Source organism: Dama dama, chromosome X (assembly GCF_033118175.1).
Source record: "Dama dama isolate Ldn47 chromosome X, ASM3311817v1, whole genome shotgun sequence".
NCBI lineage: Eukaryota > Metazoa > Chordata > Mammalia > Artiodactyla > Cervidae > Dama > Dama dama.
This window is the reverse complement of record NC_083714.1, coordinates 13,887,451-13,913,678: the sequence shown is the minus strand read 5'-3', so window position 1 is coordinate 13,913,678 and position 26,228 is coordinate 13,887,451. Positions and strand designations below refer to the sequence as shown.

General features: G+C 48.0%; 1 protein-coding gene across 11 annotated transcripts in view; it reads right to left on the bottom strand.

Moving 5' to 3' along the window:
* Positions 1–420: 420 nt before the first annotated feature.
* The window catches only part of TMEM164 (transmembrane protein 164), a 171,361-nt gene continuing 145,553 nt past the window's right edge, over positions 421–26,228 (bottom strand). For all 11 annotated transcript variants that reach the window (XM_061137179.1, XM_061137173.1, XM_061137180.1 and 8 more), the window contains 2 exons: positions 6,505–6,605; positions 421–4,816 (listed from right to left, as the gene is read on the bottom strand). In XM_061137179.1, the coding sequence (XP_060993162.1) occupies positions 4,610–4,816; positions 6,505–6,605 (308 nt within the window). In that variant the 3' untranslated portion in view covers positions 421–4,609. The remainder of the gene's footprint in view (positions 4,817–6,504; positions 6,606–26,228) is intronic.

The following is a 26,228-nucleotide window of genomic DNA, read 5'->3' as shown; positions in this document are numbered from 1 at the left end:
CACGGTCTGACCTGTGTCAGCCTTGGCCCTGTGCTGGACAGAGCTGGCCCCCAAGAAACTTGGGATGAGGGAGCCTGATTGCATCTGGTTTTAGAGCTGCCTCCTGTAGTTCAGTCCTCTAGCCCATGTGGGGTCCCTTGAGACCAGGGTCCCTCAAGGCCAGCAGATGTCCCCAGCCAACAAGCCCTGTGAAGAGCATAACGCCTGCTGGGTCCCTGGTGGCAGCAGGCAGTGGGGGGAGGGGCTTCAAGGCCATGTGACTTGAACCATGCGACTCCAGGGGCAGAGCTGTGCTGAGCAAGCCCGCTGCCCCGTGGTGGTCCTCCACAGCCTGGATGGTCAGTGGCCCCTTCTGTCTACTTTTCAAAGCAGGAGCCCTTCCTTCTGAGAGGCTTCTGGGAAGCAAGGCCAAGACTCGTAGGTTCTCACAAATCTTTTAATAACAGTAAATGAAGGAAACATTTAACAGTAAGTGCCGTGGTGAGGGTTCCTTTTCATTCAGGGATCTTCAACAACAGAAACACCTCAATCTAACATTCAGAGTGCGAAGTACACAAATTAATGACCATTTATTTCCAAAGGTGACTGCAGAAACCATTTTGGTACAATCAAAAGGGTTGTACAAAACAGAGAAAACATTACAAAATGTCCCAAGAGGTGAGCGAACTGGCGGGGGCACAGAGCACCCAAGAAGCAGCTTGGCGAAAAGTACGCATCTACTCATCTTGCAGCTGGTTAGGGGACTCACAAAAACTGGTTCTCCAAGGGAGTCACTGTGGGGGCGAGCGCCAGGGAGGGGGTCTGCCCAGGACATAGCAATCTCCCCTTGAGAATGAGGAAGGACTGTGGTGGGGGTGGGGGCGGCAACAGAGGCAGCGCCAATTTCCTGGCAGAAAGAATTACAAGTTGAACTATCTTATTCTCTCTACCACAATAACACCAATAGAAATGAAGAATTCTTCCAAATGTAATACAAAACTGACACCAAAAGAAAGCAGGTTTCCAAAACAATAGTTTGGCTTGAAATGACTTTTTTGTTTTGTGTGTTTCGTGCCACGAGTAGCTAACCAGTGTAGAAAATGTCACGAGAGCAACAATAAGCAACTCGGTTTTCCTGAGCACAAGGGACTCACTGTATGTACAGAAGAGGAAGGCTCATTCCCACTTACGGACCCTCCCCACCCTCAGAGGGAAGGGCAGCCTGTGCAGTGAGGACGCCCCTCCCCATAGTCTGGGGCTTTGCTCCTGATACCCTCCCTGAGGCCTGCTCCCCATTTACCAAAACCAGCACCGGCATCTTGTCTCACAGTGGCCATACCGGCCCTTCTTCTCCCCTCGCCCGCCTCCCCATCTCCCCTTCAGATGACCAACATCTACAAATCCAAGGAAGTCTTTTTTGGCCAAGGTGTGTATGTGTTGGGAGGGACAAATGGTCTTCCACTAGCCCCCCCAACACCAGTGCCACGCTGACAACCTGCTCTTTGTATGCAGCTGTGTCTGCGCCACAAAATAGTGCACTGAAATACCAACGACCACAAACTGCAAAGCCCTGAGGGAGGCTGCAGTCAAAGGGATGGTCTGAGAGCTGGGCTTGAGGTACCAGATGGGAAAGGGCCCCGAACTCCCCACCCCTACCTCACGGCCACCCTTCCCGCAGCTTCCGTGAATGCTGAGAAGTCAGTCCCGAGAGAGAGAGAGAGAAGGTTGAATGGGGGAAACTGAGTCTATAGCCTCCTCACACGCTGACAGAGGAACGCATCACTGGGCCTCCAGAAAGAAGATGGACCAGATCATCTTTGGTGTGCAGAACCAAACAGAAGGGGTGGAGGGTGCGGTGGGGTGGGGGCTACAAGCAGGTGGGACCACCTCTCTGTTATTTGGAGCTGATGCCGTAAGTTGGCCAGCTGAACAGAGTGTTCTCATTGGCCCAGATCCTCAGCCGAGGCTACCTAGGGGCTGGAGGGAATACTCCTTTTCCCTTGCTAGGGCTGTTGTAAAAGAAATTGTCCACTTCTACAAACACCCTCCCAGACACACAGGGAGCTCCCACATGCTGGCAAATGGCACATGGAAACTTGGACAGGCTGGCTGGGGAAGCTCCTTGGCACTGACAGGGGAGTCCCGGGGAGGTGCAGGAAAGCCTGGCCCCGTGGTGGTGGGGGCCACCCTCCAAGGCAGGGCACCGAGGGTCAGGCCAGGTCACCTCTCCACGTGGGCCTGGCCCAAGGGAAGAGTCAGATACAGACCAGTTTAGATGCCTGCTGCTCCCCAATACCTCACAGGCCATGACTCCCTGTGGACCCAGTGGACAGGGCTTGCTTTCTGTCCCCTTCCCCTCCATGTTTCTGAGCCCACCTGGCCCCCAGAAGCAGTGCCTCCCCCCTTCCCCAGACAGGTGCACCTGCTGCTGGCCTGGCCAAGCCAGGCACATGGCTTACACTGTCTTCTTTCCTGCCAAGCAGCAGCGAAGTGCCAGCCAACCAGGGGCACTGAGCCATAGCCAGGGCAAAGACGAGCTTTTGGAGACGGGCCAATATGAAGAAAGTGCAAGCTGACTGGCACCCCGCACCAGGCCCGAGACAGGGGGGAAGAGAGCGCTCTGCCACTGTGCCCTTGGTGGCGCAGCGTCTGTGCCACCCAGGCTGCTGGCTCCCAGTTGAGGCAGAGATTCCAGCACGGCACAGGACAGACCCCCAGGGGCTCCTCCTATGACCTCACTCTAACCTTTTATTTTGTAAATAGGCCAAAGGAGCACTGAGGCCTGGCCTCCTTGGCCACGCCCATGCACAGCCAGTAGGCGGGGTGAAACCAGCCACTCAAGAGGTACCTCTTCTGGTGGCAACCCAGAGCATGCCGCCCTCCTGCAACCCCACACCCTGGGGATTGATGGCATCAATGCCAGCATCCCTCTGCAAAGAGATGGGCCCCTCCATGGACGCTTCCCTGGGCCTCGCCCTGCTAGAAGAGACTCTCCCATTCTGCTGCCTCCAATAAGACAACTTGCTAAAATAATGACTACTGAGTCACTGAAACTCAGTCTAGGTCTGAAACAGTAACACCTGGAATACTGAACGGGCCAAGGGCAAATGGGTTGCCTAGACTGGGAGACAGGGTTGGGGGGGGGGGGGGCGGCAATCAGAGAAGGTCACAGAACTAGTTTTTCTGTTATTAAGTAATCTCTTCTTAGTAAGCGCCGACAAAGAGTCAGCAAATGCTACCACCTCCCTTTCCTGAGGTCCACGTATGACTGAGGCTATCCTGCAGCCAAAGGTCTCCCTTTCTGAGCACTTGAACCTCCAACCAAAGGGACCTGATTTTTTGGTACCTGCCTTTCAATCTAGACATGTGCTGTGGGGGTTGGGAACATGTGACGTTCCCCCCGCCCCACCCTCAAACAATTCAGCTCTGATGCTGGCTGCAGTGATGACATCTAGTCCTAGGGAAACAATGCTGCAGGACCTGTATCCTTGCAAACCTAGGATGCTCATATATCCTGTAAAACCATGAAATGGATAGACAGGTGTCCTCCAGAGACAGGCCCTAATGTAAGGATTCTCCGAAGTCAAACATCCCAAAACAAATAAACAAAGAAACAAAACCCCAAAAGCCAAAAAAGCGCAACTCTAGCCCATCTTTCCCTGAAGCTGCCTTTAAAAAGAGAGAGAGAGACAGCATTTAAGAGGTGCTCAAAATTAAAATGTCATCTGTTATCAACATTAAACTAAAAGCAAGCCTATGATTCAAATCACAGTTTTCTCAAGTTACCACTTCTGTTGATTAATTTCTATGCTCACTTCTGACCAGGATATGGGTCAGTTCTCAGCTCTCAAGTAGAATCTCCACAAGGTCCCAAACTAGTATTAGCTGTGGATATTTTGATCTAGTTTCCTTTGGATTTGCTGTTCCAAAGCACTCATGGGCCTCAGTAGCATCTAGCCCCTCGGATGGTAGCACCCCTAAACCCCACCTCTGGCAGTATCTGGAGGGAGTGACTGGTCGGCTGCTTGCTTTGAGTCATGGGACACCAGTGGGAAGAATCTGGCCAGTTCTATTTTGGCCATGAGCTGGGAAATCCCTTGGCTCTTGGCTTGCCGCTGGTATAGAAACAAGGCCTCGGTTCCCTTATGGCAGGGGCTGTGCTGGAGACAAAAGGGGACCCCAGCGTAAGCCTGGAGATCCCTGGCAGTGGAGAAATCAAACACAACCACATCTCATCACTTTGATGCCAAAAGAACTACTGCTTGTTGTTCCCTTTCTCCTCAACCAGCTGTTGTTAAAGCACCAACAAGCAGAGTGGAAGCCACTGACTACTGTCTCACCATGTAAGGCCACAAGGAGCAGGGAGAGAGAGCCCTCAGCACTACACCCCAGGCTCCAGGAGCCATCCTGGGGGAAGAGGTGGGAAAGGAAACATGTTGGAAGAAAGGGGCAGAGAAGAGGAAAAAGAAATACACTGAACGAGTTACTGCCCTCTCCCATGATTTCACCAAGAACTGGATGTCCTCCAAGTCAAGTCAGGACTTGTTTCCTCAAGGGGAGAAAAAAACAAAACAAAACCCCAAACAAAATAAAACAAACAAACAAACAAACAAAAAAAACACAAGCACCTTCAGTCTATTTTCTTGGCTGGAAGCCGGAGCAAATCCAGCAGATATTTACACAAGGGCCCAGCCATGTATGAGAACAGGATGACCAGCTTCCCGTGGGTCATGGTCATGAGAGTCTGGTGTCCCGAGGCCCAGATGCGGTACCAGGGGCCGTAGAATGGGTCTGAGATGGCCGGACACAGCATGTTGTTCAAATTCACTTCGGTGACCTGCAGGGACAAGGGAGGTAGAGTGAGCGTTCACCATCCTGAGGCCTTCTCTGGCTTCTGCCAGTTCAGCCGTGTCTACCTAAGGGGGACTAGACAAGGAGGGATTGATAAATCCCCACCTGTTCATAGCAGGATCTGTCTCCCCTAAGTTTGGGTCATGGCTAGAGCCCTTTGGAGGTGATGGAGGAGGCCATCCAGTGGAAAAGCTGGTCTTGCCTTTGGGTTGGGCCCAGAGTCCGTTGACGTTCCTAAGTATTTACTATGTGCCTAGACCCGGAGAGGTGTTATGGGATAAGAGAGCCATCAGCTGCATGGTCCCTGCCTCTGCGTAACTAGGAACCAATCAAATTTGGACGATCGGTCTACCACAGCTGACGTCAAACCAGACGGTGCTCACTGGCTCTTGCCCACCATAAGATCTGAGGCGTGTACAGAACGGGGGCGGCAGAGTCCTCAGATAAGATCTGATGAGGGAAGTCACACCATTCTGAATGGACTCATGAAGAATGGATGGGAGTAATGATGAGGAATGGAGTGAACAGAGCCCTCCATGTAGGAGGCATAGCCTGAGCGAGGTCTGGAGGTGAGACTGAGCATGGTATGTATGGTGACATGGAGACACCGACTCTTGTGGAATCAAGGAGTCACAGTGGAGACAGGTGTGAAGGTAAGGGCGTGATGGTCGTACTGCTTCCTTCCGAGAGCACAGGAAGCATCTATGCTATTGGCAAGGAGCTCAAACTACCCCCAGGCCAACCGGAACAGAGCAACACACCAGGGTGGGGAAGAGAAAATGACTGCTTCGACAAAGGCACTGGTGACATCAGTTACGTGCCCTAGTCCAGCCAGGTCCCGCCAAGACTCCACACGGCTAACGGTACAGTTAACGCTGCTCGCACACAAAACCCGATATGCCACTCCCGCCCCAAGGACGGCCACGACAGCTGCCTTCCAAAGTCCTTCAAGCCCATTCTCCTTAAAAACAAGTCCTCACCACCTCTCAAGAGAGGTGGAGGGTTTGTGCCATGTCACAGATGGGTGGAGAACAACACTGCCCTCAAGGATAATGTGACTCACCCAGAGCAGTGGCAAAGCCAGGACTTGAACTTGGGTCTCCCTAACCAAGCCCCAGCCTACTGCTACTCACTTTGCCACCAACTGATACACCACCCGGGCACCGAGCAATCCTGGGCTCTGGATAACTCAACTACTGAGTCCAGCTATCAGCCACATTCCAGGTAGGTCTGAACATCCCAGAAGGCCACGGGGGTCACCCGACACCACACTCCCACTGGCCATGCAGCTTTGGGCCTGGTGGTAGGCCTAGAATGGACCCAAGGTCAGAAGCCTCCCCCAGGGCCAGGGTTAGGGTCCTGCCTCCCACACAGGCCACAGCCAACCACTGTCCAGTGCAGCTCACTATTTCCGACCCAAGTGGCCATGAGTGAAGGGCCTCCCTGCCTCTCCAGGGATGAAAGAAACAGTCATTACTGAAGGATTCAGAAAGCTCTTTGGAGAGGCCAAAGCTGTGGATCATAAATCAGCAACCCAGACACAACAATCTGACAGTGTGGCCTTTGGCATCTCATATTTTCAAAACAAAACGATATACCAGCGCCAACCAGGATTATCAAGATTTATGAAGAACTCCAAACAGAAGGGATAGAATGGGATAGAACCAAGCTTACCAGGCCCAGGATCTGCAAGATGCTGAAGTGGTAGAAGAACATGAGGCCAGTTGAGAGAAGGGCCCACCGGAAACTGCTGAGGGGCTCCGGGGTGTAAGCACCTGGAGAGAAAGGGACATGGTGAGACAGCAGGGGTGGTGACCCGTCTCCTCCCTTACCCCCCGAGGGTGCAGGTGCTGAGGCCATAGCCACCATCTGCTGTTCTACCCACTTCCGCTACCCTGCAACAGCTGCTCAACAGACAGCCCCACTGATTAGCTGGGTGACTCTTATCACCTCTTCCCAACCTCTGTTCTGCCAAGTAATGCTGGGGCCATTCTAGAGAGGATTTTTTTTAAACTTCTAATAGTAACACAGTTGGCCCTTTGTATCTACAGATTGCACATCCCCAGGTTCCACCAACTGGATTGGTCCATGGTTGGTTGATCTTTCGGGTTCCACATCCACAGATGCAGACAGCCAAGTGTATTACACCATTTTATGTGAGGCGCTTGAGCATTCTTGCATTTTCGTATCTGCAGGGGTCCTGGAACCAATTCCCCTCGGATACTGAGGGACAACTGCACATGCTCACTAAAGGAAATTTCGAAAATGTTAAAAAGGTAGAAATGAGATGGAACAAAAGAAACACACCCCCAACACTCTACTAGCTGAATGTGACCACTGCTAGAATCTGGTGTGTCTCCTTGGTTCTTTTTGCCTTGGGAGTTTCTTTTCTTTCTTCTTCTGATTACTGATTGGAATTTTACTGTATGCATAATTCCTCAGCCTTCACTTTCACCTTTATTCTAATCAGTCTTTCAGGTTTCTAAAGAGAAGCATCATTGAGGAAGTGTGGCATGGTGGTTGAGCATGCTAACTTTGATGTCACACAGATTTGGTTTCAAACCTGGATGCTACCACTTACTGCCTGCTTGACCCAGGAAATGTTCTTTAACTGCCTGCTTGACCCAGGAAATGTTCTTTAAACTCCGTGTTCCTCATTTTACTTGTCTGTAAAATGGGGCTACTTCCAAGAGTAGTTGTGAGGACTAAAGGAAAGAATATGTTGAGAGCTCTCAGTACGGAATCTGGTACAATGAAAGTGTTCAGTATGTGTCAGGTACTGTCATTATTGCCTTGTTATTATTATCATTCAGATAACTAAAGAATGTGCCGTATCCAGTTATCATGCCATATCCAATTATCATGCCATTTCCTGATCTTTAGACAACTCTCTCCCACTGGAACAGCAAAAACTATGTATTTGTCTTCTATCATCACTCAGAACTCCTATCCCAGTAGGCTTGGGTATATGCTAGACCTTGCAGAGTAGCGGAATGGCTCATAGAATGCTCTGGGGGCAGGCATCCTATAATGGGGGTGCTCCACAATGAAAGAAACGTGGAATGCTCATCTCAAGCAAGTAGGCAGCAACAGGAGGAGGAGTATTTTCCCAAGTCAGTCTTTCATGGATCCATCCACTTATTCACCAGTTATTAGACACCTATTATATTCCAAGCCCTGAGCCAAGCATTGGGGATAGGAACATAAAGGAGGTGGGCTCCCTGCTGCCTCAGACTCACAATCTGGTGGAGGCGGCAGACAAACTAGGCAACAGTGAGAACCCGGTGCGATGACCCAGGTCTGTGCCACGTATAATGGGGGGATGGAACTCAGCTTGGCAGCGGGGGCACAGAGTGGAGTCCTATAGGACAAATGGGACTAAAAGAGGGGCCTAGGAAAGCAGATATTTCTGGGAGTGAGCCAATTCACAGAACTATGGGGAAGCACTGAGACTACAGAGGCCAGTGTGATGGGGCAGTGAGCAGGAATAGGCCTCAGAGGTTCATAGGGTTAGGCTGCTCCCAGCTGGGCCACATAGGACCTTAGGAGCTGTGCTGAGGTCTTTGGGCTTCATTTTGTGCTGCAGGGTCATGACACTAAATGCCTGAAGCCTCAGGCAGGCAATTAACTGGGAGCACGGGAGTGACTGGGGACAATGAGCCCTCAGGGATACTGGAGACCGGCCAACTGGAAAGGCCAGGCCCCTCCTGAAGAGGCAGTCCCCACTCAGCACCACCCAATCCCTGCCCTACAGAGATCTGGGCCCAGAGCTGCCAGTGTTTCCACTTTTGCAAGAAAAGCCAGAAGTGGGGAACTTTCATACGGAATATCCTGATTTTTAAATGTTGGCAAATAATTCAAAATGTTTTAAGAATGCTCAACGGACCAAACAAAACATGTCTTCTTGGATGGCTTTCAGCCCAGGGGTGGCCAGCTTCAAGCTCTGCTGCAGAGCCACAGAAAGCAGAAGAGAATGTCTGCAGTAGGAAAGTGAGATCGATCACGCATATGCTTGAAAAAGACCACCCTGGCCCCGGTGTAAGGGATGGGGCTAGAATAGGTGGGGCAACCAAGAAAGAGAGTGCTTCCAGAGCCCAAAGATGGAGGAGGATGGATGGCTTTGAAGATACAACAGTGGCCCTGGCTTCTAGCTGGGCATCACTGGGTTGATGGTGCCACTTGCTGTGATGGAGAAGAGAGGAAAAGGCAGATTTGGGAGAGAAGGTGGAGAAATGAGGCCAATTTTAGACATATTGGAGTTGAGGCATCCATGAAATACCCCAGTGAAAGTGTCTCTTGGGCTGCATGCACTTTGGGAAACAACAGTGGGACAGGGGTGGCAGTGTGGGCACCGGAGCTGGGCAGACATGGGTTCTCAAATCCTGGCTCCGGTTGCTTAGCGACCTCAGGGTTGTGGGCCAGCCACAGTATCTCCAACTCAATTTCACTCATCTACAAAAAAGGGTGCTGTGGCCTACTTCAGAGGATAGATAAGATCATTTAAGCCATGACTGGAGTGCCATATCTGGGATTTAATAAATGCTGATTATTTTCCTTATGATATGAACTGCAATCTCAGTGAAAAGGACAGGACAGAGCATCCAGCCACAGGTGTCATGAGCACAGGACAGTAACCAAAGTCACAGGAGCCTATATAGACAGAGCAAGGAAGAAGGCCAGAGGCAGAACACCACAGTGGGGAGGAGGAGGAGAGGAGACAGGGTTACCGAAGCCTGCTGGGTCTTCTGGGTAAGAAGCTCAGGCTCGCTCCATGGACAAGGTGCACAATCACTGCACACCTGAGGCAGAAAGCCCTTTGCGAGCATTGGACTCATCTGTCCACTTTATAGATGGACAAACTGAGGCCAAGAGACGGGCAGCACCACAGCCAATGTCAACAGCAGAGTACTGGGCTCTCAGACAGTGCCAAGGGACTCAATGCCCTCACTGCCACCTCTCCAGACCTCCATCACACCACACTGTACCAGCTCTTTGTCTGTCTACCCATCTATATGAGGGCCTCAGAGTTGAGGACTGAGTGGGATTCTTTTCTGAGTTCCTACCATCTAGCACAGCACTTGGAATGCACGTACATTGGGTGTGTTTTCCTGTCTACTGAGTGAGTGGGAACTGAGCACTGTGCTGTCATCCTGGCTGCTGAGGACATGAAAGGGAAGAGGAGGGAACCTGGAGGATCCACAGGTGCTTAGAACCCTGCTGAGCAGGTTTTCCCAGGTGTCCCTTCCCTCCAGCCTCTGCTTGGCACCCCCTGGTGGCATCTGGGCAGTAGTGACAACCCCATGGGTGATGGCTGTGGGGAAGAGGGGACAGGAAGAACCAGACAGGGAAGTATCCTCAGCCATGCTTCAGCAACCCTCCCCTGTCCTCCCCTAAAGGCCCTGTCCCCTGTCCCACCCTATGGTAAGGGGAGGGGGCAGGAGCACTCAGACACTGCCAGGGGGTCACATGTCTCAGTGCTCTTACTGCCTCTAGTTCAAACCCCGACTTGAGTACCATTCATTCTGTGTTGCATCATCCATCTCTAAAGAAGGCTGACAACTGAGGAGTAGATGCTTTTGAACTGTGGTATTCGAGAAGACTCTTGAGAGTCCCTTGGACTACAAGGAGATCCAACCAGTCCATCCTAAAGGAAACCAATCCTGAATATTTACTGGAAGGACTGATGCTGAAGCTGAAACTCCAATACTTTGGCCACCTGATGGGAAGAGCCAACTCACTGGAAAAGACCCTGATGCTGGGAAAGATTGAAGGCAGGAGAAGGGGATGACAGAGGATGAGATGGTTAGATGGCCTCACTGATTCAGTGGACAGGAGTTTGAGCAAGCTCCGAGATGATGGACAGGGAAGCCTGGTGTGCTGCAGTCCATGGGGTCACAAAGAGTCGGACATGACTGAACGACTGAACAACAAAATCCATATCAAGTCAGACTATCAGATCTCTGAGGGGCAGGCAGTTTCTGAATCACCACTTCACCTCCAGCACCAGATACACAGTAGGCACTCAAAAAACCATCACTGCTGCAGAAAAGGGTGGTACAGGCTTTCTGGAGCATCTATAAACTCTAAACCTTTTGGCTCAACAATGTTACTTTGAGGACTGCTGTCAAATACCTCAAACACCCAGCAAACAGCCTTTATTTACACAAAGACATTTACACTTGCACTATGTACTGTACTGGGACACTGGAAACAAACCAATGGGGGAGATATGTAAACTCTGGTGCCTCAATATTATGCAATAGTCACTGCCACTCAAATGACAACCAGACAAACTATATACCTGTGCAGAAAAGTCCCTGGCTCGTGATGCCAAGTTTAAGTGATGGAACCAAACAGTATGTCAATGATGGGAAATGTGGCTTAGTGGTTTAAAACAAAGGCCTTACAGTCAGACAGCCTTGGGTGTGAGTCCTGCCTCTGCCATGGCCTAGAGTGGTGACCTTGGGCAAACTGTGCCATCCCTCTAAGCCTGTTTCTTGTAGTAACATCTATCTCTCGGGGCTGCTAAGTGGAGTAAGAAATGTAAAAAAGTAAACACAGCAGCTAGCCTGGCACACAGATGGCAGCTGCTATTTTTATCATGGCAACCACAGCCATCCAAAATCTCATAAAAGACTGGAAGACAAGGAATCTTGTAAAGAGGTGAGCTTTTTCTATGAAGGGGGACTTTGACTGTGGTTTCCTCGGCCTTTTCACTGCTGATGGATTTTTTTCACTGCGAAGGTGATCAAATATTCAATTTCTTTAAAAAAGAAGAAAAAGAGAAAGCACTGTGAGAATAGATGACCCAGTCTACACAAATATATGCAAATTGTATGCAAACACACATCATTCTCTTTTTATATACCTGGATGTGGCCCCTGGGAAAATCTCAGTGAAAAACCAGTTTTCTTTTAAAGGAAAAGAGAAACTTAAGCACTTTCAGAAAAATTAAACACATAAAACTTTTTTTTTAAGTTTTAAGAAAAAGTAAATGTGACATTTGCTACTAGCATCTTCTATCCCAGGAGGATAGAAGCGTCTCCACTCTAAAGGTAGGGGGAAACCGAGATAATAGCTTTTTCTGAAATCGATTTCTGCCAGAAGAAAGCTTTATGAGCACTGGGAGAGATGTCAATGTGTACCAGCATCCACGACAGACCCCCAGAGGCCTCTCCCAAGGGCCTGTTCTCTAATCCTCTAATCCCAGATGGGAAGGCCTTACACCAAGGGGATGAAACAGGGCAAGGCAGCATCCTATTCATCAATCTTCTTCCCACTGCATTCAACTCATTCACTTTTACATGTTACCCATTCATTCAACATGGACTGGGTACATGTTGGGCAGACTCCATGCTAGGCAGTGGGGATGCGGAGGCATAGGTAGGCCTGTGAGCAATGAGACAGTGTCTTAAGTTGTGCCTTGTTGGTGCGTGCTCAGTCATGTCCAACTCTTTGCAGCCCCCAGGCTCCTCTGTCCATGGAATTTTAAAGGCAAGAATACGAGAGCGGGTTGCATTTCCTCCTCCAAGGGATCTTCCCAACCTAGGGATCAAACCCACGTCTCTTGCATCAACAGGTGAGTTTTTTTTTACCACTAGTGCCACCTGGTAAGCCCGATAAGGTCAGCACCACTAAGTAATGGGCACACCGAGGAAAAGAAGCTGGAGAAGATAACAGTTGGGGTGAGTTTTGAAGAACAAGGAGGAGATGAGGACAGGAACTTAAATGAAGGAAAGAACATTCCAGGCAGCGAGTACAACCTGGGAAAAGCCGTGGAGACATGGAACAGCAAGCTGTTTGCATGGAATCCCAAGCAGGTCTGTGTCGCTGGAGCATCAAGTGGGAGGGGGACATGTGCCAAGAAATGAAACTGGAGAGACAGGCAAGAGGGCTCAGGTCATGAAGAGCCTTGTCTGCTGTGCCTGGGAACTTGGCCTTTATCCTTTACACAAGCAGAAGCCACTGAGAGGTTTGAAACAGGCAAATGCAAGATCAGATTTCGGTTTCAGCTAGCTTGACTACTCTGGCAGCAGCATGGATGATGGGCGGGAGAAGGATAAGACTGAAGACCAGGTTGGGTGCCGCTGCAGAGATGGATGACTTGGTGATTTGTTGGGCATGGAAGAGGTTTCTAGGGTGACCCCCTAGGTCAATGAGTTCGGTAACAGAGAGGCATCAATTTAGGGGGGAGGAGAGCTCAGGTTGGGAGCATGCTGACACTGAATGCCTACAGGGTACCCCAGGTCTAGAGCTCAGGAGAGGGAGATGGCCTGGAAACAGAGCTTGGGGTATGGGTAAGATCAACAAGGAAGAGTCCACAGAATGAGATTAAAGGACCAAGGACAGAGCCTGAAGAATACCAATAGCTACCAGGAGAAAGAAGATCCATAAGAAGACAGGACTGAAGACAAGATTAAAGACTGTAACAAGCCATATTTGGCAATTTCCATTTAAATGGATTAAGATGAAGTAAAATTAGAACTCTGATTCCTCAATAGCACCAGTCACATTTCAAGTGCTTGATAACCACACATGGCTAGTGGCTACCATATTGGACAGGGAAGAGATAGAACATTCCCATCATCACAGAAACCTCTGCTGGGAACACACTTCTCTACAGAGTGCAATAAATACAACTATTTCCACTGGGTTTGCTGGAGCAACTTTGGGAAAGTAGTGAGGCATGAGCTGAGTGGTAAAAGATTGAAGAAAAGGCTTCCATGTACATAAGGTAAGGAAGAGAATGCCAGGAAAAGGGAACAGGATATGCAAAGTTACAGAGAAACCATCAGTCACATTCCCAGTGTCTCAATTCTCTGAATGACCCTTTCACAGCCTTTTGCTCTTTCATGATCTACCACTTGACACAAGGACCCTGCTTCATCTCTAGTACTGTAAAGCAGTCAGTGGTTTTTTTCCTTGGGCTCATATAGGAAGAGTGCATGCCAAGTTGCTACAGTCGTGTCCAACTCTTTGTGACCCTATGGACTGTAACCTGCCAGGCTGCTCTGTCCATGGGATTCTCCAGGCAAGAACACCGGAGTGGGTTGTCATGCCTTTCTCCAGGGGATCTTCCCAACCCAGGGACGGAACTGTAGTCTCTTACATCTGCATTGGCAGGAGTAGGAAATGTCTTTCTTTGCATTGCTGTTTCCAGGCCATTGGCCTTCTTTTCTCCCGAAAACCCCACAACCACCATACTGCACCACCCACCAACTACCCTTCCCTTTTACAGCTGCCTACAGACGTACAGGTCATGGCTCTCAATATTCCTCAAGGATATTAGTACCTGGCTCAGTACCACTCTCTCTAAAAACACTACTGCCATAGCTCTTGATCATTTCAATATCTAATAGGAACCCTTGCCTCTCAGCTTCTCTCCTCAATGATTTTGTCCCCATCTCACCTCAGCCGGTCATTTTCAAGATCATGCCTGAGATCTTATAATTATGAATATCTGTAGCCCCTCATTAAGTCAAGTATTCCCTCTCCACCCACCACTTGTATCTTTCCAGCTGACCCCCTTTAACTCTGACCCCCACACTTCTTTGACCCCACTGGAATCTGTGATCCATGGGTCCTACCATCTTTTTTGCTGTCCCTCATAGTCCCTTCTCTCCTGCATTTCCACGGCCCATCACTCGAATGATCCCTGCCCTACACCTTTGATGTCATGGCAACTCTCATTATGCCTGTACTCATCTTGAAAAAACCCCAGCCCGGCTTAAGTCAGTCCCAACCTGCTCTCCTTCCTTGCTTGCACCTACACAGTTCAACATGGCTGGAGAAAAACAACAGTGCTGGCTGTTCTCACTTCAGTTTCGTGATCACACACCTGAAGTGCATCTTTCGTGTTGCCAGACAATTAGAGTACACTCCCCCAGCCCATTCACTCTCTCAGGTCACAATTTAATATTGTCTCCCTTGCTTCTCCGAGCTTCAATACTTGTATCCCATTCTTACTCTCAGATGAGGACCCTGATTCCTACTCCACTGAGAAAAAAGAAATCAGACAAAAATTCCCATAAGCACTCATGATCATGTCTAAGCACATATCCACGTTGGTGCCCAGAGTGCTCTGCCTTCATCCTGTTCCCATGGGTGAACTGCCCAGGATCCTGCCGAAGGCAGGCCTTCCCTTTTGTATCCCAATGCCATCTGCTCTTGCCTCCTCAATATTTCCCCCAAAACTCTTTCCTCTTCCTCTTATATCGAGTTCCTCCTTTCTACTGATTATTCCCATTAGCATATAAACTAAACACACTGTAACAGCTCCCATTCTAAAACAAACCCCCACACACTTGACCTCACTTCACCCCTGCACATTCCATTCCTCTGCTCATCTTTACAGCAAAACTCCTTGAGAGAATTCTCCATACCAGCCCTGTCTGATATGGTAGCCACTGCCATGCATGGCTAGTTAACATTTGAGATTTGGCTAGTCTGAACTGAGATGTGCTATTAGTGTAAAAAATACTACCGGATTTCAAAGGATGTAAAATATCCCAGTAACGATTTTACAGATTATTCAGGAAGGATAATATTTTAGATCTAGTGGGTTAAATATCAGTTACATTATTAAAATTAATTTCATTTCTATTACCTTTCTTTAGTGTGACTACAAGGACATTTGATACACTTATGTTGCTACCAAGCTTTTACTGGACAGCACTTGTCTATACTGCCATGTCTACAGCTCCTCTCTTCCAGGTCTCTCCCTCCACTGCACCAAAACAGCTCCTGTCCAGGTCACAAACAACCTTTCCATTGCTAAATCCAATGGCCAACTCTCAGGCCTCATCTTAGGCACCCTCTGTGTCTTGCAACATTCTTCACTTGGCTTCTGGGACGCTGCTGTCTTAGCTCCCCCACTCCTGCCTTATAGCCCGCCTTCCTCTTGATCTCTGTTACTGCTTCCTCCTCAGCTCCTTGACCTCTAAATGATGGAGAGAATCAGACTGCAGAACTCGAGCTTTTCTTTTCTCTACAGACTTTCATTCCCTAGGTTATGTCAACCAATTGCATGGCTTTAATACCTGCTGATGACTCCAACATTTTCATCTCAGTCTGGACCACTGCCTTGAACTCCAGGTTCACACAGCTCACAGTCTGCTCACTATCTGCGCTTGGATATCTAAGTGGGTGTCTTTCTCTTAAACCCAGCTTTTGATTTTGGCTTCTATGGTAGATCGTTACAGTACTGGTTTCCAGTATCCACACCCTTATGAATTCCTTTCCCACACTGATTTGGCCATATGGCCCATCTGGCTAAGCCAGGCAACTTGCTTTGATCAATGGGACTTCAAAAAGATGGGATCAGGGGCTTGATAAGTTCTCATGCACTGGAGCTTGCCCTCTTGGAATGCTGCCCGAGACCCCCCATGCCATGAAACGCCTCATCAATAGAGAGGCCCAGCCATTCCAACTGTACCAGTTGAGTCCAAGCAGGACCAGTAAGTAGAAAAAAATGTTTTAGCTCAGGCAGCTATAGCAAAATACCATAAACTAGGTGGCTTAAACATTAGAAATTTATTTCTCACTGTTCTGGAGGCTGGCAGGTCCAGGATCAAGGCCCCGGTAGACTTGTTCGGTGAGAACCCACTTCTCTGTCCACAGACAGACAACTTTTGGCTGTGTTCTCACATGGTAGAAGGAGCTAGGGAATTCTATGGCCTCTTCCCATGGCCTCTTCTCATCACGGCACTAATCACAATTGTAAAAGCCCCACCCCTATGACCTCATCCAACCCTAATTATGTTCCAAAGACTCCCACCTCCCAAATAGCATCACATTAGGGGGTTAGGACGTCAACATATGAATTTCAGGGTTGGACACACATATTAAGTCCATGACAAAGAATTACTCAGTTAACCTACACAACTGTGAAAAATAATAAGTCATTATTTTAAGCTACTAAGTTTGGGGCATGCTATACAACACTAGGTCACTGAAGAGCACTCCCACCTCTCCAAACAAGCAATAAACAAGCACAAAACCCCTTCTCCTAGCCTTCCTTATCTTCATAAATGGCAATCCATTTAAGTTATTCAGATCAAAAACCTTAGAGTTATCTGTGAGTCCTCTCTCTCACATCCCACATCTGATCCATCAGCAAATCCTGTTGGCTCTACCTTCTGTATGTATCTGGAATCCAATGAGTTTTCTCCACCTCTACTGTTAGTGCTCAAGTCACTGACACCTCCTTTCTCTTTTATTACAAACATTACTTACAGATCTCCCAACTTCTACCCTGTGCCCTTACAGGATAGTAAAATTTCAGCATAGCAACTAGGTGATCCCTTGAAAGATGAACTCAGATCATGTCAGTCCTCTGCTCAAAACCCTCCAATGGCCTCCCATTTCCCTAAGAAGAAAATGGCAAGTTCTTAATGGTCTATGAGACCCTAGATATGGTTTGTCCCTCACCCATATCAACTCTCTGACCTCCTCTCCTATTACTTTCCCCTTCCTTTACATGGCTCTAGACACACTGACCAACTTGCTATTGCTAGAATACTCTAGAAAGACTCCTGTGTCTCTGGGTCTTTACACTCATTATTATTTTCTCTGCTTTTTATACTCTTCCAGATATCCAGAAACCTGCAAGCCTTTGCTCAAGTGTCATATTCTCAGCATGGCCATCCTTCACTCTCCCCACCCACTCAGCAGCACTATGCCCCTTACCTGCTTGAACTCTGCCTCTATACACTTAACATCATCTGACTTGCTATATATTTTATTTATTGCTATTTATTTATTTCTTTACTGTCTCCTCCCACAAAAGAAAGTAAGCTTCGTGAAAGCAAGAATATGTATTCCTTTTACTCGCTGCTTCATCCCCACAAGTGCCTAACACTAAGTAGGGGGTTCAACTCATATTTGCGGAAAGAATGAAGCAAGTGGCCCAGTATGTTCAAGCACTTTATATCATTGAGTCTCAATGGATTATCAAGTGGAGACAGAGGCATAAACAGGAGATGAGGGCCAATTCTTTAAGAAGCCTTTTTGCAACATTGGAGAAGGGAATGGCAACCAGTATTCTTGCCTAGAAAATCCCATGGACAGAAGAGCCTGGCAGGCTACAGTCTATGAAGTCTCAAAGAGTTGGACATGACTGAGCAACTTCCACTTTGCAACATTAGATAGACTGAACTTTACAAATAACCTTGAGATCCAGTTAAAAGGTGGGCTTTGAGGCAGTCTGGGGTGGGGGCTAGAGACTCTGCATTTCTAACTGGCTCCCAGGTACTGCTGGTCCTCAGACTATACATGGTAATGGACAGGGCTCCTCACCTGGCTGCTGATTGAAATAGGGTGAGATGAGAGGCAGGGAGACCAGTATTGAAGCTGCTGTAATAGACCAAGTCAGGATGATCAGATCTGAACTAAATAAAATAGGAGGTGTGTTATATGCTAAGTTGCTTCAGTTGTGTTCAACTCTTTGCAATGCTATGGACTATAGCCTGCCAGGCTCCTCTGTCCATGGATTTCCTAGGCAAGAATACTGTAGTGGGTTGCCATTTCCTTCTCCAGGGGATCTTCCTGACCCAGGGATTGAATTGCTTCTCCTGAATTGGCAGGTGGGCTCTTTACCACTAGTGCCATCTGGGAAGCTCAAAATAGGAGTAGTAGGAATGAATTTGAGAAATGATCAGATCCAATTGATTGGATTGATGGGATGGGGGTGGTAAAAGGCCAATGATTATCTTTAGATTTTTGGTGTGGGTGGTGGTACCACTCAGTAGGATGGGGAACATCAGAGAAGATGTAGATTTGGGGATAGGGGATAAAACAACAAGTCTAGTTCCTGACAACAATGCCATGCCACCTTTGCTGCCCTTTAAATGAGAAACCTTCATTTCTTTGCTTTTTTTTTTTCGCATGTGGGATCTTAGTTCCCCAATCAGGGATCGAAGCCATGGTCTCTGGAAGCATGGAGTCTTAACCACTGGACCCCCAGGGAAGTCCCAGAATCTTCACTTTTAGCTTCTGCCATAGTTACCCAGAAGACAGATGATCATGGATGTGTGATTTCCCATCCTTGGCCATTGAGTACAGGTCCAAGTCAGGACTCCTGCCATCCAGGCACCGGATCAAACGAACTGTACCCTCTAGACTGCTTAATATAAGGGGAGGCGGAGACTGTCCAAAGTTGGGGGTCCATGTGGAAGGTCAACTTGGTTGACCGTTTTATCCTGAGGGGCTGGAGAGCCCACTCTGGCTAGGTTTCACCCTCAAGTGCCCAGTGGGCCACTTAGCCTACAGTGAAGGCACATAAAGACCCACCTTCACCCATGAGGATCAGAAAACCAGCCCTCTGCCAAAAGCAGAGTGAGGACCCTGAGCTGGCAAAGACTTCAACAGGGAGACCTGACCTAGCAGACAAGCACTGGAGTCCAGAGACCCAGGTCCCTGCTTCTGTTCTTCGCCAGTTGCTGTGAGATCCGCTGTGTGGATCAAAACCCCTCTAAGCCTCAGAGCCCTGCTGGGGGAAATCTAATCTCAGGCTCTCTGTACCTTACAGGAGCATGTAGGGATAGAAAAGCTAAAGGAGCACAGAGGTAATTTAGGGGGAAAGTACTATTTAAACACAAGCCCCACTATGCCTCATACGTGTCCTACAGTTAGTACTGGCTGGTGAGCTCTCAGCAAGGGGAAGCCAGCTCTTGGATCATTTGATGCAATGAGGCTACACCTTCCACCTGTATCAGAATCCCCTGGAGGGCTTGTTAAAAGGCATCTTTGCTGGGCCCCACCCAGGACTTTCTGATTCAGTAGGTCTGAGGTGGGGCCTAGAATCCAGAATCTGAGAATTCGCATTTGCATTTCTAATACGTTCTCTGATTAGGCTGTTAGTCCAAGGACCACAATGCAAGAGACATGGGCTTCCCCACTGGCTCAGCAATAAAGAATCCACCTGCAAGTCTGGAGCTGCAGGAGACATGGGTCGATCCCTGGGTCGGGAAGATCCCCTGGAGGAAGGCATGGCAACACAGAATACTCCAGTATTCTTGCCTGGGAAATCCCATGGACAGAGGAGACTCGCGGGCTGCAGTCCATGGGGTCACAAAGAATAGGACACTACTGAGTGCCTGAACAACAAGAAGCACATCAGGTGATTCTGATGCTGTCTTTCAACCACGCTGCCTTAGGAGGAATTCTGGAGCTGAAAGACATACCAAGAGGTCTAGGGAAAACTACCAGTGTGGGGGGCCATGGTCTGGCCAGATGTGAGGAGCAGTGTCTCCCAGAAGCTGATAAAATTAAGGCAGGAAATACTTGACTTAATCCACTGCTACCACAAAGCACTCCTGAGCCCCAAATACTTCCTCTTCAGCAGGGAAAGTCTTACAGTCTTCAGAAACTCACTTACCCACCCTCCTCCACAGGGCTCAACCCAGGGCCAATTTCTCAAACTCCCCGCTCTTCCCTCACCCAAAGAAACCTCTCAGGAGACTTCAGAATCCACCCGAATCCCTTAGCCTTTCCACTGCCCCTCACCCCATCAGCCAAGTGGAACTGAGAAGCCAGTGAAAGAGAAATTTCCCAGTATCCCAAAGCTAGACAGACAAGCAGGGTGGTGAGCTGACCTGGGGTAAGGAAGAAACAAAGGGCACCACCTGGAACTGAGGGTGATATGAAAACCTGGGGACATCACAGGCCAAAGTGCTCTTGCTTTAACTGCCCTAGAAGCTAGCATGGGGCTACATTACAACCCTCATCTTGCAAAAGATAAGTGTAAAGTCTGGATCAAACAACATGGGGGTTCTCACATCCCAGTTTCCTGTGTGTGTGTGCTCAGTCACATCCAACTATTTGAGCCCCATGGACTGTAATCTGCCAGCCTCCTCTGTCTGTGGGATTCTCCAGGCAAGAATACTGGAGTGGATTGCCAGGCCTTCCTCCTCCAGGGAATCTTCCCAACCTACGGATCAAACCCACATCTCTTATATCTGCTGCATTGACAGGTGGGTTCTTTAGCACTAGCGCCACCTGGGAAGCCCTTGGGAAGCCTGAGATGTCCCCAAAGGACATCTTCCCTTGGACTTCAAAATAACCTTGTCACCTCGCTTTAAGCCTGAGCGTCCACTGTTCCAAGTCTGAAACAAGAGTGCCATCTAGTGAAACATATAGGGGTTTCCAAACAGCCTGAAGGCGGGGCTTGCTAGCTTTCCTGTGCCTGGCTACATGAGGACACTGACGAATCCCTTCCCAGAACAGTGTTTTACACGCATAAAATAAAAGGCAGAGGGTTACCAAAGAGGCCAATGACATTAAGAGAAGATTATCAAAACATTTAAACAGATTTGTAATACAGTACTTATGCTTCTTTACTAATGTGTTTAATAATAAGAGCTAGCAGCTACTATAATTTCAAAGTAGTGATGAGCATAAACAGCATTCTGAGCTATCTGCCACAACTGTAACATGATAGGAAGCCATCTGCAATTGCTATTGACAACCAAGCCACAGGTAGGACTCATCCTTACATTCATGTGCTGCGTTTCTGCTGGAGGATAGTGAAAACAAAGATGTGATTATTTTTTCTCATCCAAGTTAATGGATCGCTTAATTCCTACTTGTGGATTCCGGGTTAAGAAACTGTCCTTAGATGAAAACTGCCACAACGAACCAACCAAAGAACCCCCACAAGGATGGAGAAGAGGGAGTTCCCAGAGCAGGGAGTTGTGCCACTAGTCCCACAGGTCCTCAAGCTGGCTGTCATCCAAGCCATCCTGCCGGAAACCCATGGAAACCCAAGATGGTGGCCCCACCAGCGTCAACTCCCTCTGAACCTGCCACCTGTGCACAGAATGGCCTCTCCACCTCCCCACCCCAAGGAAACCTGGCTCTTAGATCCAGAGCAGGAAGCTCTATATGAGGTATCAACATCAAAGCTGCAAGTTCTCGCCCAGCCCTGCTGACACTGAGGTGCTGGGTGCCTGCTCAGCTGACATTAAAACAGCCCATTTTCATTGTTCCTTGGATGACCCTCCTCTCAACCCAGATGTTCTGCTCCTGCACTCCAGCTGCAGAGTCCTCCTGGAGAAAACTGGGTGACTGACCAGATTAGTACTGGAAGAATGCAAGGAGATGTTTCAGGGGGAACCCCCTCAGTGCTGGCCACCAACCAGAAGGTTGAAGATGAGCTACACTGTCCAACATAGCAGTAGCTGTTTCCACTGCAATTCAAGTTTGTTAAATGTAGAAATTCCCCAGTCCTAGCTCTTCAGCCGCACTATCCATATTTCATCTGCTCAGGAGACACCTGGAGCTGGTGGCTGCCATGATGAACAGAGCGGATATAGAATATCTGTTATCACAGCATATTCCACTGGAAAGCACTGGAACAATCTAGACTTATCTCCTTCTCCCATTTCCCGCAGCACTTACTCCTCTTGTTATTACCCTTCTCAGTCTACCATCAAGCCCTTTGATCCTCAGCAGCTGTCATCACCTTGTAAGTCATCCATTTCCCTTTCTCTCAGTGCCTTCAATGCGCCCTCTCACAACCAACCTTCATCTTGGCATCTGAAGGTGCCCAGCCTTAGGCAGAGAGGAAGGGGAGGAGGGGAAAGCGTGGGAGAGGGGCCCTTCCCTTGGCTCCACAAGGCCCTTCACCCCTCCTTCCTTAACACTCTTAACCACTTCCTTCCCATCCCTTCTCCAGTGGCCTCATTTCCCTGGAATCCTCTGAAACAATGAGGCACTCTGGGGTCACCAGTCCTTTCATGACAATTTCTCCTGCCTTAGCTACCAGGAAAACCAGCCACTCCTCCTGTTGCTCTGATGATTCCTGCCATCTCCTTACATTCGTCTTCCTGTCTATTTACAGGTTGATGTCCCCCAAGGCCTTTTTCTAAGTCCTAATTCTTCCCCACCTACACAGTTAGCCTGAATCATCTCATCTACTCCCATGTTTATATCTACTACTTTGACACTAAAGATATCGAAGTCCGCCTCCAGCCCAGACTCCCCTGAAGAGCTCCAGAATATTCCACCCAACTGCCTCCTAGACATTTTAGTCTGGTGAGCCTAGAAGTACCTTAAACTCAAGTAAAATAATCTTCCGCCTTAAAATATGCTCCTTCCTTCTGAGTTCCCTCTCCATGAGGGGCACTCAATCCCCCAATCGCACCATGGCTAACCAGACCAATATCCTGGGGCCTCAGAAGACTTCATCCTCTCCCTGGCTCCTATAGCATCTTATTTATAATAAACACTAGTAATTTAACAATCATTAATTTAAATTCAAATAAAACATGATCTTAATTATCGTCATCTCCTGAAATGATGAAAAGACAAGACTGCCACCTAGTGGCTAAACACAAATTAAACAATTAGATACAGAATTATTAAAAGTATAGGGAACTTTCAGGAAAATGTGCCTTAGGTCGCCTAGGAAAGTCAGACATAGATCCAGAGAGGAGGTAGCACCTTTGAGTTAATTTGCGGGGGAGGACACAGACTCTTCCAGGCCCAAGTAGAGAAGCTGGTGTGTATACGCGGTGGGGGGCGGGGGAGGGGAGATGGGAGCGGCAAGAACGGAAGCAGGTGGGGCTTTGAAAGTAAAGTAATGGGAGCTGAAGTCTAAGTGATGGGAAATGAGGTCAAAGAGACAGGCAAATGTCTGACTGTGAACAGTCTGGAATGCCCATAAAGGAGGAGTTTGGTCTTTATCCTGCATGAGAATTTGAAGCAGTGGAGAGAATTCTGATCAGATTTGCTTTCTTTAGAAAGGTATTCTGGAGACTGGACAGAAGGCAGACTGGGTGGGAGGTAGGGCTGATTGGGGATGGTGGGGTGGGCAGGGAGGGGAGACAAGAAAGAAAGTACTAGTCCCAGCAATGGAGGCTGAGACCCTGCACTAGGACAGGGGTGGTGGGGACAGAGAGGAATGTCCCATGTGCAAGCATTTCGAGAATTTGGATCCTCAGAACTTCTGAACTGATTGGTACTGGGGGTTAGGCAGAGGAGGGGATCCAGGAAGCTGGCAGGAATTTTGGCTTCGGCACTAAGATAAGAAGTAGAGGAGGAAGGAGAAGAGCAGGTTGGAAGGAGGAGCATGGAACTGAGGAGGCTGACCATAGATATCTCCTCAGGCCTGCAGTCAGAGCTACAGATGGGGAATGCCAGGATCTCTGAGACAGGCAGGGCAAAGGAGCCCAAGGAGAAATAGCCAGAGAAGGAGGATACCCAGGAGACAGGTAAGGCATGGGACTCAAAGGAGAAACAGACATCTAAAAGGAGGGGTGTCAGCAAAGGTAAGTCCACTGACAGACAGACACTCTGCATGGGCTGACTTCAGAAGTCAGCAAGGCACAACCTGACCCCAAGAACCCACGGTATACTTGGAAGATAAGATGTGAAATTAACAAGAGGCAGTAAAGTGGTTAAAAATAATAACAGCATCAGTAATAATACCAGAAATATAGAATATACTGCTTACCATGTGTCAGGACCTTTACATATGTGAGCTCATTGACCCCTCACAACACACCTACCAATCCCCATTTTACAAATGAGAAAATATGCATACGGGCGACGGCACTAGTCCAAGGGCCAAAACCAGGATTTGAACCCAGTCTGTCCAAACCTAGCAACTACCTATAGTGGTTTCAAATGCCAGTTTAAGCTCTAGGGCAGGGGTGCTAACCTCTGTGGTGCCACAAATTCCTTGGGCACTTTGGGGCTCTGACTCAAAGCTGTTAAGTATAAAAAAAAAGATACAGGGTCATGAAAGAAAACAAAACAGTTATCAAAATACAGTTATTAAAATACTTTTAAAAACTGTTTTTAAATGTTGAGGTAATGATGAAGTGCAAATGATTTTGCAAGATATCTGAGCAGTTGAAACAAGCAGGAAGTATCTGATTTATATTAATGACAACATGCCAAGGAGTGCAAATGCAACCCAAGGACTGTGGGCTGCTGTGATTCAGAATGGAAGGAAATACTACATTTCAGTTGGAGTTAATGCAAATGAAGATGCGATTCTCCCCCCACCCCCACTCCCCGTATCCAGTATCATGGACCCCATTGGTCTAGTGAACTTTGTGCAGGTTCAATCAGCTCAACATCACCCTATGAAACTCTTAACGAGTGCTTAGTCCATGGAAAGCGCACAATAAATGTTAGCTTGTAAGATGTCTAACAGAATATGGGCAATGTGCAGTGTGTGGATATACAGTCTTTCGTTCAGTCCAGAAATATGAAGAACAAGAGAATAATTCCTGTCCTTGGTGTGACGGGCATGTAAACAGACACTTAAACCAAACCACTAACATAGCAAAAGAAAATAAGGGATATTTTTTTTATGACCTTGGAGTAAGGAAGGGCTTTCTAGTCATGACTCAAAATTCAGAAGCCGTGAAATAATAGATATATTACACAGAAATATAAACATCATACATGGCAAAAATAAATCATGAGCGAAGCCACCCTGGTGGCTCAGATGGTAAAGAATCTGCCTGCAATGCAAGAGATCTGGGCTCAATCCCTGGGTTGGGAAGATCCCCTAGAAAAGGACATGGCAACCCACTCCAATATTCTTGTCTGGAGAATCCCCATGAGCAGAGGAGCCTGGTGGGCTGCAGACCATAGGGTCACAAAGAGTCAGACATGACTGAGTTACTAATACTTTCACTTTAAAGTTATAAAACAGATGACAAAAGTGGGGGAAATATCTGCGGGTGTATTACAAAAGCTAAAGAGCTCCCAGGATTCAATTTTGTATTTAAAACAAAATCAACAAGAGAAGAATGAGCACATGAGAGGAGCACATAATTCAAGGGCAAGGAAATCGAATGCCAATTTAAGCATGTATAAAGAGGCTCAGCCTGACTCAAAGTAAGAGAAATTCAAATTAAAAGTGAATCAATATACCATTAGTTTTACCCATCAGATGGGAAAAAAAGTGGAAAGTTTGGAAATATACTCCTTTGGTGAGGCTGTGTGGAAACAGACACTCTTCCACATTGCTAAGAAACATTTAAATTGATAGAACTTTTGGGGGTTTGGAACTATCCATCAAATTTATAAACACATATACTCTCTAATTCAGCAGTTCCACTTAGGGGGATTTATCCTTTAGATACCCTTGTATACCTGGAAAATGGTATTAGAGGTTCAAGGTCATTCGGCACAGTGTTATTTATATTAGCAAGAGGCTAGAAACAAACTAAATGTCTACCAAGAGGAGATGGAACAAATAAATTAGAGTGTTGTAGTCTTGAAGCCACGCAAGTTGAGTTCAAATCCTGGGTTGGCTACTTACTATCTGAATACCAGTTTCCTCATCTGCAAAACAGAGGTAACAGTAACACCTACCTGAAGGACTGTGGTGGGGATTCAATGGGTTAATGTTATGTGAAGAGCTTGAAACAGTCTGGCGC